Source organism: Panthera onca, chromosome B1, assembly GCF_046562875.1.
Source record: "Panthera onca isolate mPanOnc1 chromosome B1, mPanOnc1 haplotype 2, whole genome shotgun sequence".
Taxonomy (NCBI): domain Eukaryota; kingdom Metazoa; phylum Chordata; class Mammalia; order Carnivora; family Felidae; genus Panthera; species Panthera onca.
In genome coordinates, this window is record NC_138342.1 from 75,005,168 (window position 1) to 75,022,622 (window position 17,455).

General features: G+C 34.9%; 1 protein-coding gene across 5 annotated transcripts in view; it reads left to right on the top strand.

Annotated features, from left to right (window-relative positions):
* Positions 1–17,455, top strand: part of CCSER1 (coiled-coil serine rich protein 1) — a 1,275,653-nt gene that overhangs the window by 489,762 nt on the left and 768,436 nt on the right. For all 5 annotated transcript variants that reach the window (XM_078445883.2, XM_078445885.2, XM_078445887.2 and 2 more), the window contains exon 7: positions 17,030–17,107. In XM_078445883.2, the coding sequence (XP_078302009.1) occupies positions 17,030–17,107 (78 nt within the window). The remainder of the gene's footprint in view (positions 1–17,029; positions 17,108–17,455) is intronic.

Consider the following 17,455-nt stretch of genomic DNA (forward strand, 5'->3'; position numbering starts at 1 on the left):
ATCCCTCAAATAAACTGACCAAAGACAGCTTAACAGGGAAACAGTTTAGTATCCATGGGTTCTACTCAGTTGTGAAAAGTTCATTGAATAGTAAGAGATACAGATTTCTATACCAAATTAACCAAAATGGGGGCCCTGTTTAGGGCTTCCAAGGGAAAGTACGGGAGGTTCTGTTGGGTTTTTTGGTGGTAATGGGCAGTTGGATTGCCACTTCTAGTGCTAATTAAGAGTCCATCTTTTCCTGAACAAGAAACTCCCTAGGAGGGGTATCACTGGCAGCTGCTTTGGGGAGACACTCTCCTTAAGTTTAGGTAATGTTTTTTTCTTTGGTTACTGATTGTTCAGAAATTTCCAGTTTCACATAATTTTTATATCACCTTGGTGGGGTGTTAATTCTTTCAGGAATATATGAACACTGTCAACTCTAGGGAGCCCTGGAAAAGTGGTTCCTGCATACAATTATATATGTCCCACTTCAAAATTGCCTTTGTTCATGTGGTGAATTAAATATTTTTAAAGCAAAGAAACAAACAAAAATTCACAACCTAAAGTTTCCTTTAACAGTTCTGATTTGTGCATAGTAAAGGGGATGACACTGTCAAAAGTTAAGAAAAAATGGAAAAAAAATCATTGAATCAACAAAGTAGTGATTGATGAAAGTTTATTGTGCACATACCAAAAAGACACTTAGTAAACCAGGAGCACTCAAACCAAAACATGGAATGAAGCTCAGGGGTATAAGGAACTTTTACAGTGGGAAGGCAGTTTATTCTTTACAGTGATTGGTTATATTAGACTTTTATTAAGTGGTAGGGAATTTTTTGGTGTTCACCTCATATCAGTTTTGGGTAACCAGTTTAAGTTTTGTTTATGATTTCCATAGACAAAAGCAAGAAAAGAGACAGGTCAAGTTAGTCATGCAAAATAAGCTAAATTGAGTTTTGTTTGTATAACTAAACTCTTTTGTCTACTCGAGGTATTTTCAAGGCTGATGTATTTGTTCTCAATTTTAGCACCTTCTGTAATCAGGATTTAGCTATTAGGACTAGATAGATTTTAGCAAATGCTTACAAAGTTTCTTGAAAACTTGAGAGAGATTGGACAAGGATGAAGTATGGGAAAAGAGGTAAACCATATATTATCCTGTGAAGGTTAGAATATATAATACAGCAAAACAAAATTTAAACAATGAATAGGTAGAGTTGAAGAAAATACAGTAAAACCTTGGATTACAAGTAACTAGTTCTGCGAGTGTTTTGCAAGATGAGCAACATTTCTAATAAATTTTAACTTGATAAACAAGCAGCATCTTGTGATACAAGTAATATGTGATGCCGAACATCACATGATCACCACTGAGCCAATGGTTCTTGAAATTCGTTTTGATATACAAGTGCTTTGGATTACAAGCATGTTTCCAGAATGAATTATGCTTGCCAACCAAGGTTTTACTGTACTTTCTGTTTATTGTGTTAATTCCTTTGTCTGTTTTTTGTTTTTTTTTTTTTTTTTTCATAATTGGCAAAGTTGGTCCCAGGTGTATTTGCTATAGGGAGATGCAAAACTTGCTGTCCTGTTTGAGAAGGCTTATGAAGGAATAATTTGATGAAGCCATTTTGGCTTTCACGTGGCATAAGATAAGTGGTACCTATTTTTATGACCACATGCTTCATGTTATGGAGTGTCCCATAGAAAAGAAGCAAGTGTCCTTCTTGCTTCTCCTCACAATTCCCTGACCACTGTCATCTTGCCCTCCCTAATAAATCTTGGCTTGAAGCCCATGCCATTAGATTATACCACTCTTTATTGCAGTCTTCATTAGACCCTCATCATACTCCTTCCTCTATTCTTTGAAGTTTATAGATCCTTACTCATTTTTACTGTTTCCAATATTGCTCCTAAAATAGTTCTGAATTATATAAATTATTCCTTACCCTGGCATGTCAGCTCCTTGAACCCTTGATTTTTCCACAATCTTGTTCTCTGTCCTATCTCAGCCAGTGTATCTAAGTGTTTACCTGACATCTCTACTATGATGTCCAACTGAAATTTCATACTAACTTGAAAAAAGGGTGGAATGATTTTCCCTTCTTCCCTTCTAGGTTTTTGGCCAGTCTAATAATTAAATTGACATAAGACAGACTAACAGGAAAAACACAAATTTAATTTCATATCTTGCAAAGCCCTAAAGATACGAGACCCAAGAACAAGTAGCTCACTTGAGGCTTATATGCCATCCTGGGCTAAGGAATGTGGCAGGACCTGGGACTTTAAAGTGCAGGAGGATAATTCACAGGACAATAAGAAGAGCAGATTTTTGATAATTAGATGTTTTCCCTGACATACAGATAGATCTTTCAAAGAAAAAGTTATCACTGGTAAGAGCTCTCTTTCTGGGCCATCTCCCCTCTCAATTATTTTAGGTAGTTAAGGGAGAGGTAAAAGTTTTCTCAAGTCTGCTGGGTCTTGATTGCCTTCAGCTCCAGAAATTCCACATGCTGAAGTGGCATATTTTAGGGTGACATATTCTAGTCCCCCTCACTTCAAATATGTTATTGATGCAGCTTTTTTCTATGCCAGTAAATCCCTACTCAATTCTTTTGTTTGCTTAGGCAAAAACCTTAGAAATCACCTCTGACTCTATTTCCCTTATAGCCAGTATCCAGAAAATCAGGAAATTTAATCATTCTGCCTTTTAAATATATATAGTTTCAGACAGTTTTCACCACCCACATGGATAAAAACCTTATCGAAACCACCGTCATCTCTCTACATATTACAATCACCTTTTAATGGGTCTTTAACTTTCCACACAAAACTTATTGCAGTCTCTTTTAATCTAGCTTTTGCTATATTTTATTCATTATAAGTGAGTTACCAAATACAGTCCATACTTAGAGGAGGGGATTTATGCAACAATGCAAACACAAAAGCAGTTATCTTTGGAGTCCTTTCTAGAAGGTGCCTACCTCAGGCAGCATATCCTGTTTTAAGTACTAAGCCTAGAACTCAGAATTTGAAGCTAGAAACTCACTAGCCCTCTGTAGCAGACAAAGAATTTAACTGTCTTTCAGTTTAAATGCTGCAAACGTTGTCAAACCTACCAGTACTTAAAAAGTCCAAGAATGGAAAGATGTTCTTTCCTTCCCGTTCATAGTACACCAGCCTAATCTGCTAATGAGAAGCTCCTCTGTATAGTTTAAGGTCAACCAGCAATAGCTTTCAACTCCTGAGGCCCTGGCATCTGTGTTTTGGCTGAGTCTACACATGAACTTCGTCTTTCTGAGGTTGTTGACACCAAGAGGCTCTGCTGAGGCCCATTCATCCCACAGGTCATCAATTAAGACTCATAAGGGTCTAAAACTAGCTCCTTATCTGTGGGGTGAAAAAAAAAAAAAAACCTCCATAAGATGAAGACAGCCTTCCAGGTTAAATTCTTATGATCTGGACTTAAAGCTCTTACTTAGAACTTAGCAGGAGCGCCTGGGTGGCTCAGTCAGTTAAGCATCTGACTCTTGATTTCAGCTCGGGTCATGATCTCAAGGTTCATGAGATCAAGCCCTGAGTCTGGCTCTCCGCTGACAGCACAGAGCCTGCTTGGGATTGTCTCTCTTTCCCTCTCTCTCTCTGTCCCTCCCCTGCTCACGTGCCCTGACTCTCTCTCAAAATAAATAAATAAATTTAAAAAAAATATTTAAAAAAAAGCTATGAAACATTAAAAAAAAAACCTTAACAATACTTAGCCTACTGCATAGCTGTTGAATAGAACACATGTGTTCTGCATGTGATCCTGAAACAAAAAAGGAGGAATGACTGAGCCAACCATAGTGAATTCATCCATCCAAATTTATCAGCAAGAAAAAGTGATCCTTTCTTTGCTAGGCAGAGAAGCTGAGAGTAACACTATTAGACTTCCTTATCTATGAAAAGAAACACCAGGAATGAGGAACAAATGTTTCCCTCAAACTTTAAACTTTTTCAGATATTTTATTTACTTCATAATTTTGTTTTCTTTACTATGAAGAAAAGTCAACATAATCACATCTATCAATCTTTGGCTTTATGATTTCATTATGTATACTTTTTTTTTTTAACGTTTATTTATTTTTGAGACAGAGAGAGACAGAGAGAGACAGAGCATGAACGGGGGAGGGGCAGAGAGAGAGGGAGACAGAATCGGAAGCAGGCTCCAGGCTCTGAGCCATCAGCCCAGAGCCCGACGCGGGGCTCGAACTCATAGACCGTGAGATCGTGACCCGGGCTGAAGTCGGACGCTTAACCGACTGAGCCACCCAGGCGCCCCTATGTATACGTTTTAAAAAGTCCACTGCATTCTATGTAATTGATAGATACTATTATATATTCTTCAAGTACTTCCTTTTTTTTAATTTAACATTTTAATCCATTTAGAGTCTATTTGAATGGCATTACACACACACACACACACACACACAAACACATATATATGTATTTCCCCTGACAGTAACGATTGGTAAATTGCAGCCTATTAAATAACCTGATATATTTCTCTTTGCCTATTGAAGGTACAATAAATTTAGAACTATGAAACTTCTGAAGTAGAAGTAGAAATCAGTATGATAGCCTTAGAGGAAAATTTCATAATTAATGTAAAGTACAGCCTAGGATATATACATATCCTTTAACTGAGACTTTATAATTCCATAAATATTTTAAAAAGAAATAATCACAGAACTATTTTAAGAATGTTATCATAAAACTAATTGTAAAGAAAAAAGTGGTGGGGCACCTGGGTGACTCAGTTGGTTGGGCTTCTGACTCTTGATTTCAGCTCAGGTCATGTTCTCACAGTTGTGATATTGAACCCTGTGTCAGGCTCCATGCTCAGCTTGGGATTCTCCCTCTCCCTCTCTCTGGCCCTTCCCTGCTCTTGCACATGCACATGCACGGTCTCTATATCAATCAGTCATCAATCAACCAATAAAAATTAAAATGAAAAAAAATGAGATTAGTAATTGGAATTAATCACAAGATCAGAATAGAGCTAAGAGCAAAGCAAACTCAGCATAGCCAGGTTACTGTTAGAATGCTTCTCTCAACTATCTTGGATAATTGATACTAAGCCGAAAATATTTTTAAAAGCCATGATTTTAAAAATCTCTCAGATTTTAAGAAGGTAAACTTCAACCGGAGCTTTCACATACCTTGTAGATCTGTACTAAAAGACTTTGGAAGCAGGGAATACATAATAAGAGAGTGGAAAAACACTTAAGCTCAGGTGGATGTGTAAGCTGATAGAATCTCCACACAACTCAATTTGGGAATATCAATCAGAATTACAGTTGAGTATACCTTTAGATCTGTAATTCTACACCTGAAAAATTGTTTTATAGATAAAAATGGATATAATATAAAATTAATTTCAGCTGTCTTTGTAATAGCAAAAGAGTGGGAATGTAACACTGTTTAGCTATACTGTGATGGATCTGTAAACTGAAATAATATACAGCTATGTAAAAGAATGAGGGTACTCATTATATACAAATACATGGTAATTTGAAAAATGCAAGTTGAAGAACAGCATGCAAAACATGTTATTCTATATGTATAAAAGAAAAAACTCAATGACCGTATATCTCTATGCATGTGTGTGTGTGTACGTGCAGTTGACCCTTGAGCAACTTGGGTTTGAATTGCATGGATCCACTTGCAGAAAGATTTTTTTTTTACTGTACAGTATTGTAAATGTAAGTTTCCTTATGATTTTTTAATCATGTTTTTTCTAGTTTTATTATAAGAATACACTATATAGTACATAGACAAAATACATTAATCAACTCTGTATTCCATAAGGTTTCTAGTCAGCAGTAGGCTATAGGTTAAGTTTTTGGTAGAGTCAGAAGTTATATGCAGATTTTCAACTACACAGGGGTCAGCACCCAACTGTAATGTATATATGTGTGTGTGACCCCTAAGTTCAAAGGTCAACTGTAATGTTTCTATTATGTGTATATAATATACGCATATATAAAACATGTATACAAGGTTATACAATAAATTGGTAAAATTAAGGGCCTCTGGATGACTGGGGACTAGGAGTAGAATAAAAATATTTTCCTGGAAAAAGATGTTGCACCATATGAATTTTGATTATGTAAATGTGTCACCTTGTAAAAAGCAAATTAAAAAATATATACATACTAAATTTAAAAAAATGTAAACACATTTTTATATATAGGCATTTTTTACCAAATCTCATAAATCTCCAAATTTAAAAATAAGTACTCTATGACCCCCCAATTTAGAAAATAATTTAATAAATTATGTTGCTATCACATAAACATTGCTAACTTCCCAGCTAAGAATAAAGTAGGGTCCTGATTCTCTACTCCACTTGTGCCAGCCAATTCCAAATTTTAGATTCTATGGCATGTAACTTCCCAACCACAGTAAGCACTGTGTGAATAAGTAAGCTTATTCCTATAGTAGAAAAGATGCTTAAGTGTTGGCCACACTGTTTTGTAAAAACTATTTAGCCATGTGGAACTGACTTATTAGTATGTCAGATATGTACTTAGGACTCAGTTGCTTTTTCTCCATTTATGGGATTGGCTCTGTGTTGGATTTGCTCCTAGGGATATACCATCCACTTGGTGGTTTCTAGTAATTTAGGAAGAAACACATTCTATGATCTTAGCAGCATTAGCTGAATGAGAGCATCTCTTTCTCAAAATTCCAACACAATTCCCATAGTTGAATTTCATTTAAATGATTTGGCTCATGTGCCTTGTCTTTTTGTGTCCAATAGAACAATTTGGCTAGGCCTTACTTATATGCTCACATCTATTTCAAGGATATTGGATCAGCACTACTCAAAACAAAGTGATTAAAAATTTAGGAGAAATCACTCCCCAAAGGAAAAATTCAGTTGTTGTTAACATAATAAAATGGATTAGATGCTAAGAAGGCAAAAACAGCAGATATCACCTACAAGAAGATATTATAAAGAAAAAAATAACTTGCATTTTCATTTGGAGAAAACAAGACCAATAAAAGACTTGTCTCACATTGGTAAGGTTGTTGAGCTTGGTCAAAGTACAAAGAGCTACTCTTGATTTAGACATTGAATGCAATTAACTTGCTCTCATTTTGGTTTACTGCCAAAATGATAAAGAGTAAGCAAAGGATATACACACTTAAGGAATGAAGTATGTGGAATCAACTTCTCCCTGGCTAACCTGGTTCTTCACTGAGGTGTGCCTGAAATTCAGTGGTCATCACCTGGATTGGGGGAGCCCGGGACTGTCAGTGTATTGCCATTTGTAGAACATACCTGATGAAGGACACAAATTAGCTCTCAAGAGTACACCCACTCTTGAGGCACAAGTACAAAAGTATACCCACTCGTGAGACAGAAGGACAGAAGAATGTCCTTCTGTGCCACAATTAGGTATCTGCATTCCTTTTCTTACTAAGCCTTGGGACAGTCACATCTTAGAGTGAGAGGAGTCATGACAAAAATTAAAATCTAAGGTCAGGGAAGGCTAATGTGCCCTTACTACTCATTAGGTGGCTGAACAAATAAATGACAATCCTCGCAGAAAATTGACACATCTGAAAAAATATTCTCAAGAAAAGCAGGCCATTTATACTATAGAAATCTAAATTATCCTATGGACTTTATCAGTAATAACATCATTGATTATTAAAACAACAAAATGTTTTGATATGGCACATTTTAATATAATTTTAGAACTATTAGAATGCATGCTCAAATTAGAGTTAACACTCTTAGGTAAACATTTAATTTTATTAGGGATAGAGAATTACCTTATGAAATTTACCCTAATGGCTTAAAAATAAAATATTTCACTTATACTCAGACCTGTTTATGTACTCAACAGATTTGAGCCCAATTGATCATGTTTCACTTCAAGAAATTCTTATAAATAAATTTTAATCTCATAGTACAGATCCATTAATTATTCTTTCAGGGGAGTTATAATTAATGGATCTGTACTATAGAATTATGGCCTTCAGTAAATATAAATAATGCAAACTCACTCTACCAAGCACCTTAAGAGTACCCAAACAAATAGATCATTTTATATGGCTGAAGCTTTCCTTCAACATTCCTTAGGGAACATGAAAACATGAAAAACAATTTAACGTCAGCTTTTCACTGAGATCTTCATAGAAAATTAAAGATTCTTTGGTGGAGCTGTTACTCATCCCCAAAAAATAGTCTGTCAAAATTCATTTTTATAAAAGTGATAAAAGCTCTAATGAAAGCTTAGAAGCTGTGAGTACAATGACAGTCATGTATTATAAGCCTAAAAATCCTGCTTATATTGCTAATGAAGAATAATTTAAATATTTTTTTTTTTATTTTAAAAGTTTTGTATTTACAGAAAGGTTGCAGAGGTAGTACGGAGAACACCATTTACCCCTCATTAAGTTTCCCCTATTGTTATCTTCCTACCTGAGCAGAGTACATTTGTCACAACCAACAACCAATATGGGTACATTACTGTTAACTAAAATTAACAATTTATTCAGATGTTACCAGTTTTCTCTAATATCCTTTTTGCTATTACAGGATTGTATCCAGTATACCACAATATATTTAATCATCATGTCTCCGTAATGACATGATCTGCAATAGTTTCAGACTTTCCTTGTCCTTTAGGACCTTGACTTTGGTTAGGTTTTCTGCAGAATAACCTTCAATTTTGGTTTGTCTGATTTTTTTTTCTCATAATTAGACTGAGGTAATTGGTTTTGAGGAGAAAGACCACAGGGGTGAAGTACCCCCCTTATCGTATTATGTCATGTTATCTACATGGTGTTAACCTTGATCACTAGAATGAAGTAATGTTTGCTGGGTTTCTCCACCATAAAGTTACCTTTCCCCTTTTCATACTCTTCAGAATTAACTCACTAAACACAGCCTGGGGGTTGGATGTGCAGTGGACTATTAAGTTCCACATCTCAAAGAAACGGAGTGTCTGCATAAATTATTTGAAGTTCTTTTGTAAGAGAGATTTGGCTTTTTTCCCCAATTATTTATTCATTCAGCTCCTTATTTATATATGAATTCATGATTTTTTTAAATTTTGTTGTATCCTTTGAGCTATACTCCAATACTATGTTATTTATTTGTTTCTCCAGTGGTTCCAGCTTTGGCAATTGGGAACTCTTTCACATTGTCTCTTTGACATGCCCCATCCTTTTATCTTGTGAGCATTTCCTTACTTTCTGGAACAACAAGATGGTGTAGAAGTATCTAGTACATCCTTTGCCCCATCCCAGGAATCTTCTCCAAGGAGCCATGGTTCCTTTTATTAGAAGAAACTAATGTCTAAACACTGGGCATTAATAAAGAATATTTTATTTAATAAAATTAGCACATTTTTCTCCAGTATCAAAATACAATATGGGAAAATACAATATGACTTATATAAAAACCATTATCAATACTTGTGAAAAATTACTCATTTTCATGGATAAAAAAGTAACTCCCTGCATGCTTGGCTGGCTCGGTAGGTAGAGCATGTGACTCCTAATCTTAGGGTTGTAAGATTGAATCCCACACTGTGTGTAAACATTACTTAAAAAACAATAAAGTAAAATGCATTAAAAAAAAATAACTCCCAGGGTGCCTGGGTTGCTCAGTGGTTAAGGGTCCGACTTTGGCTCAGGTCATGATTTCACGGTTTGTGAGTTTGAGCCCCACTTGAGCTGACAGCTCAGAGCCTGGAGCCTGCTTCAGATTCTGTGTCTGCCTCTCTCTCTGCACCTCCCCTGATCATGCTCTGTCTCTCTCTCTCTCAAAAATAAATAAACATTAAAAAAATGTTTTAAGTTAAAAAAACCCTAATATGTGAATTGATGAAAAAAATTCCAAAATTGAATTTTATTTATTTATTTTTTAATTTTTTAAATATTTATTTTTGACAGAGAGAGACAGAGTATGAGTGGGGGGGCGGTGCAGAGAGAGAGGGAGACACAAAATCTGAGGCAGGCCCCAGGCTCCGAGGTGTCAGCACAGAGCCTGACACGGGGCTCAAACCCACAGACCGCAAGACCATGACCTGAGCTGAAGTCAGACACTCAACCGACTGACCCACCCAGGCACCCCCCAAAATTGAATTTTAATTTAATTTAATTTAATTTAATTTAATTTAATTTAATTTAATTTTTGAAAATTATAAAATTTATATATTTATTTTGAGAGAGAGAGAGCTAGCAGGGAGGGGCAGAGACAGAGAGAAGAGAAACCCAAGCAAGCTCCATACCATCAGCACGGAGCCTGACACAGGGCTCAAACCCACAAACTTCAAGATCATGACCTGAGCCAAAACCAAGTGTTGGATGTTTAACTGAGCCACCCAGGCAACCCTGAATTTTAATTTTAATTTTTATGTTATTATATAAATGGCTGACTTGACAATTATATAGCCATCTATACTATCAAGTATAGATCATTTCTGAATGAGCTGAGAGTTCATTACTTCATGTCAAAAGGAAGAACAGAGTACTGTTTTTCAAGGTTATTTCAGTGAGTTCATTTTTTAAGTAATAAAATAGTAGAAGCTTAAAGAAGATGTGACATTCAAAGTATCAACATTCTTTTCTGGTTTAATAAGTATTAATGAATGATGTCTCTTATCCTTTAATCTCTCCATTTCTTTAGTGACAGTATATTGAGTTAAAGCCTTCAACTGTGCACTTTGGTCATTAACAGTTCAGCAGTGTCAGTTGAGAGTGATTAGATTTTCTAGCCAAACATTTTAAGCACTGTTTATAGTAACAGATAATATACCATTCCCCTAAATTGTGGTCTGAAATTTAACCTGGGAGAAAGTCGTTATTATTGCAACAATATGTTTCTTTAATTATTTGGGTAAGAACACCTGCTATAATTTGTAAACCCTACTGTTCATTTTCTGGATTTTTTAAAATAGAAATACTGTTTTAATATACTTCTATTTTGTTTTTTGTTGTTGTTGTTGCTGTTTTAAAGGTTTTTTTTAATTTATTTTTGAGAGAGAGAGAGTGTGTGTGTGTGTGTGTGAGAACGGGAGAGGAACAGAGAGAGTGTGAGGGAGAGAATCTGGAGCAGGTTCTGCACTGTCAGCACAGAGCCCAAAGCAGGGCTCAGTCTCACGAACTGTGAGATCATAACCTGAGCCGAAATCAAGAGGCAGATGCTCAACCATCTGAGCCACCCAGGCACCCCTACTTATATTTTGTATACTTATTTTTGTACGTTTATTTTTTCCATCAGCAATAATCTCAAGTAATTCTGGCATCAGTGTTGATAGTCAGTGTAGATACTAGATTGTTAGTCAGAGCTGGTACCAGATACTGGAGTCTGAAAATTGCATTGAGTCTGAAATTTGCTGCTTCTGGCCTTTTTGTAAGTTATCCTTGATAATTCATATGTATATTTAAGAGTCATCTCATAGGACCCAAGGAAAGTTCTAGTCAGCCTCCTGCCATTGTTTTCCTCTTATGTCGCAGCTCTTAATATGCCACAGAGGCATGGTATTTGCAGAACTTCTCTAGATGCTTAAATCATTTTTTATTCCATTGAGAAATTTGAACAAGAAGGTCATATTGCTCATCTTACCACTTAGAATTTTATTTAAAATAGCTTTTTCCATTTCTACTTGCACCCTCTTTTTTCCTCAAGGATGAGTCAACTCATCAGTCTCCGAGATGATAGACACATTGCTTTTCTTGCCATTTCTATTATCCTTCCCACCTAAAACTTTACTTCTCTCTCCTTCTCCAGTTCCTCTGCCCAGGAAGTTCCATAATTGCCAATTCTGATGAGAGTCTCATGTATTAATTTAAAATTTTCGGTATGTTAGCAAAGATTTCTTCTCTTCCCTCCACAAACCCACAAGCAGATAATATCTCCACGTTTTTGCTTATTGTAATTAAACTATGTGAAGCTACTGTTAACTGTCAGATTCCCACCAAATGAGTGAATTGGCTAAATGCTTGAGGTAACTTGCTAAATACAAATTAAGTTTTCTGAAAGTATTTTGCTAGATTGTGTACAAGTATTAATGTTATTTGATGTTTCTAGTACAACAAGAAATTGCAAAAGCATTTTCAAAGATTAGAATACTAACTATGCTGTTTTTTGGCCATGATGTTTGAACTGAAAGTTTAGTAGCCGGAAACATAAGTAAAAAAATATATATATTTGTGGACTTGAAGTTGAACAAGGTTTCTCAGGTGAATCACCAAAAGTATAAACCATAACAAAACAAACAAAAAGACAAATAAGATGGAAATCGTTGGTTCTTTTGAAGACAGTATTAAGAAAACAAAGAAATAAGCTAGAAACTGTGTGAAAATATTTATAATACACATATACAACAAATAATTTATATCCAAATAACCCACTCAAAAATAAAAATAGATGAAATAGTTTAACAGACTCTTCACAAAACAAGATATACTAATGGTCAACAAACACATGAAAGATGTTCAAAATCATTAGTTATCTATGGAAATGAAAGTTAAAACCACAGTGAGCTACCATTAAACATCCCTTGAATGGCTAAAGTTAAAAAAAAAAGACTAATACTACCAATATTAGTGAGATACAGTGCAAATTGAAGTGCAGTGTTTTATAACCCCTTTAGAGAATATTTGTCAATTTGTTATGAAATTGGCCTAATAATGGATATAAATTTACCACAGGACCCAGGCAATTTCACTGTTAGGTATTTATCCAAGAAAAGTAAAAATGTATGACCACAAAAAGATAGATAGATAGATAGATAGATAGATAGATAGATAGATAGATAGGGGCGCCTGGGTGGCTCGGTTGGTTAAGCGTCCGACTTCGGCTCAGGTCATGATCTCGCGGTCCATGAGTTTGAGCCCTGCATCGGGCTCTGTGCTGACAGCTCAGAGCCTGGAGCCTGTTTCAGATTCTGTGTCTCCCTCTCTCTCTGCCCCTCCCCTGTTCATGCTCTGTCTCTCTCTGTCTCAAAAATAAATAAACGTTAAAAAATTAGATAGATAGATACACATACACACGCACACACAAATGTTCAGCATGGCTAATAGTTCCAGCCTGGAGACAACTCAAACTGTACCAACAGGTGATTGAATAGACAAATTGTGGTTTGCCCTTAAATACTACCTGACGTTTAAAAGGATGGATCCTGAAACATGCAACAGCATGACAGGATGCATTTCAAAATCATTTTGCTGAATGAGAGGAACTGGGTGTAAAAGAGTTCATAAAGTACATTTCCATTTATGTGACATTCTGAGGAAGGCAAAACTAACCTATAGAGATACAACATATCAGTGTTGCCCAGGACCAGGAAACGGGGTGCCATTTGAATGCAAAGGAGCATGAGGGAACAGTTTGAGGTGATGAAAATGTTCTAGATCTTGATTTTGTTAGTATACATTTGTCAAAAAGTCACATAACCACATTTAAAAGTTGCATTTTAGTATAGGTATGTTATACTTCAGTAAAGTTGATTTAAAGAAAGAGATGAATTGGAGGTGAGGGATGAGGTAGTTTGTGAAGTTAGGAGATTTATATAATGGAAACAGCAACAGCAAAGTGAGTAGTTTCTTCAAACCAAGATGAGTAGAAAGAATTCTGGAGAACAATATGCATGAGAAGAGGGTGATATTCACTAGAATATTTTTGATAGTCTCACAGGTCTTGTCTAGATTTTATTATTAAACTTATAGGTCACACTAAACATTAAGCCCAATTTGGAGAAAAATTAAAAAAAAGAACTTAGCATATATGCAGTAGAAATAGAAGGGTGAGGGAGGTCTACCAATTGGGGTGGACAAAACATTTTGAGTACAGGAAAAATATTAAGTTCATATTATTTAATCACCCTAGTGTTGGAAAGAAGCAAGTATCTATTGGACTTAGAACCAGAAAATCAGGGTTTTAGGACACTTGTTAGAATTAGGATAGATGTCTTATATCAAGAACATCTTGTGCATCCTGTACTGGGTCGGAAAGCCAAAGTGTGTTAAATGAGAATTAGGAGACTTGTTGTTGTTGTTGTTGTTGTTGTTGTTGTTGGGATGATTTGTTTATTTTACAGAATAATTCTTCTGTATTCCAAAAATAGTCACTTTCACATTATTGAGAACCAGCCATTTCCAAAGGCTCTGAAATATATCAATAGCAGATGAAGCCATCATTCTAACAAAATATTTTATGAAGAAAATTGTGAATGAACATATAGTGTTAGCTTTTAAAAACTTCAAAGTAACTTAGGAAATACTTTGTTAATTTGTATTTAGATATGCAATTGCATTGGTATTGCTATTATTAAATGAAGGAGTAAATTAATTAAAGAATGGAGTATGGATAAGATTTATATCTGTAGGGTTTATACCATAATATCCGATACAGTATCTAAAAGTGTAAGCAAATTGGAATGGCATCTAAATTACAGGTCACTTGACAATTAAGTGCAGTATGGCAGATGTTATATAAGATTGATTTGTATTTTTAAAACATTTTTCTCAAGATTCCCTAAGAGCAATAGAATTAAAGTGTCATACTATAAGATGGATTTGAAAGTTAAAGCAGGAACACAGTTTTCTGTAAGAATGACATTCAAAGAATCAAGGTTAGATGACACAGATTTTGAAGTCTGCTTTCCAACAGTGCTTAGAATGACACATTTTATTTCTGGGAAGTTGTTGGAGACCTCAACCCAAAAAGAAGTTAACCATGAAGCTTGATTTTGGCATATGTTCTTATGGAAGTTCAAAAATCTTCCATCTGCAAAAATGTGATAACACGCGTTTAAATTTTCACAACTGAATGTCATCTTCTGTCTTTTGAATATATGAGTTTTTAAGGGCGTGATACTTTAATATGCTTTGCAGGGTATCAATAGTTCAGGGAAATACCAGATAATTCAACTGTATATGACCTGTGTTCTATTACTTGATTAATTTCTCATGAGAAATCTAATGAGAGAAACAGTTCACAAGTCTTGTTTTTTCTAGTGCGGGGGAAAAAAAAATGTTTCATTTTTTTTTTTAATTTAGAATCCTGCAGTAAATTCATTCCTAAGAAAGCCTTTGTTTCTCCATTACATCATATAATCAGATAGTGAAAGTCAGCATTTCAGAATATTCCCTGATTTTGATCAAATAACGGACAAGAAGCTCTGAATAAATTTAGAAATTAAGTCAGTAGTCAATTCACTTCAGTTATCTAGTGTATATATTTTCCTGCTTCCTTCAATAGATTATTGTTCAGGTTTTTACCTAATATCCTCTGTTAGACATTTTAGGTCAATGTGCAGTCTTACATCAATTTCTGAAGTAGGTGCAGTACATGGTGTATAAAAATTATACTGAATATCTTGGTTCCTATGTTTATAGTTCTTACACATTGCTGCTGAACTAGAGTCAGAAATAATACCACTTGAAGGATATTTAAATGTATCCAATTTATGGTACACCTGAATCATATGAATTGAAAATGATCTCATGAGTGGAAAGAGACTCTAAGAATTGTAATAGTTGCAGCATCTTGTCTTTGAACATGTTCTTTTTTGGAACTTAAGTCAGCCAAACTTGTATGCTTATTCCTGTATCACAATCAAAATTAATCTGTTCTTTTGCTTTAATCTTTACTACAAAATGTTCTGTATTTGAGTGCATGCACAGTTGGTAACCAAGCTGGAAAATGTTGCTGTGCATTCTTTTCAGTGTTTTATTTGCTTATCTACTTAAATGGAATAATTACCCTGAGAGAGTGAGTTAAGGGTATAGTAACATAACTTCTGTTGCTCCCTATTATCAGTATTTTTTCATTCTTTTATTAGAAAAAGTAGTGATAAGCTTGCGGGGGGGGGGGGGGCTAAAAACATTTCTTCTTATTTAAGAAATGTTAATTGATTACATTTTTACAGGACTAAAAGAACAACATTATCAACATTCCAATAATTCTCTTTTTGCATAAATCCTTTATTCAAACACTTTGTTTGTTTATTTGTTTGTTTGTTTAGCAGTATATAAGAAAGATTGTAAAATTTCAGGGGCTATGAATATGGGAATTTAAAAATGTAATACTTCTTGATTTTGCTTTGCAGCTTGATGACAGATACCGTTTTCATAATGAATAAAAACTGGATACAATTATTTAAATCTTCATTAAATAAAAGTGAAAATACTTTTATTTTTTTTATTTTCGTTTACATTTATTCATTTTTGAGAGACAGAGGGAGGCAGAGCACAAGTGGGGGAGGGGCTGAGAGTGAGGGAGACACAGAATCCGAAGCAGGCTCCAGGCTCTGAGCTGTCAGCATAGAGCCCAACGTGGGGCTTGAACTCACAAACTGCGAGATCATGACCTGAGCCGAAGTCGGACACAACCGACTGAGCCACCCAGGTGCCCCAAAATGAAAATACTTTTAAAAATAACATTTGAAAATCATCCTGGAAGACATCAAATAGCAACATAGTAAATCATCACAGATATAGTGTAACTTTCAAAAAAAGGTAAAAATCTAAAGTAAGCAAATATACTTTCAAATACTGCCCTAGCACAAAAGATGATCATTGTATTTAATAAAATTCTCTTGGAATGTACATTAAGAAGTCATAATTAGACTAATTTTTTCAGATAACTATTATTAAATGAGGAATGATTCAGTATATAATAATCATTCAGATTTTTCTACGCCCATATGTAATTTATTTTTTTCTATGAGGAGGGATTTTATTTTAAATTAGAAATAACAAAAATAACTACCCAAATGCATCTTTATTTAATGTTGTTTATTTATTTTGAGAGAGCGTGCACTGCTTGAGCGTGTTCCATGAACCAGGGAGGGAGAGAGAGAATCCCAAGCAGGCTCCCCAGCTGTCAGCTCAGAGCCAGATGTGGGGGGTGGATCTCACAAACCATGAGATCATGACCTGAGCGGAAAGTAAGAGTCAGGGTCTTCAAATGACTGAGCCACCCAGAGGTCCCTCTAAAATGTATCTTTTTGATTAAATTGTGTTTTCCTTGCAGAGTGCCGATATGAGCCCAGCAAGTAGCACAGCTTCACTTCCTGTTAGTCCTCTTACTGAAGAGCCCTTGCCTTTCAAGGTAAAATAAATAAATAATTAATTAATTTAAAAAATTATGATATTTTTAGTATAATAAAATAGTTCATGGTTTAGATAAGGTGAACTGCTTTAATATAATGATCTAATTTCAAATGGTAAAATCTTTGTTTTTGTTCTGTTGTCATTTTGGTTGGTAAAGGAAAGTCAAGATTTGGAGTAAAAGTTCATACTTTATAGAACACATCATTTGCTTTGCATGTAACAAATAGGGATTTCTTTATAATAGTTTGATGTCACATGAATTAGAGGTTTCAAATCTTTTGCATATCTTAATTTAAGCAATAAATTTAGAATGAATTCTTTCGCCCTCATTGAGTAGTTAAATTTT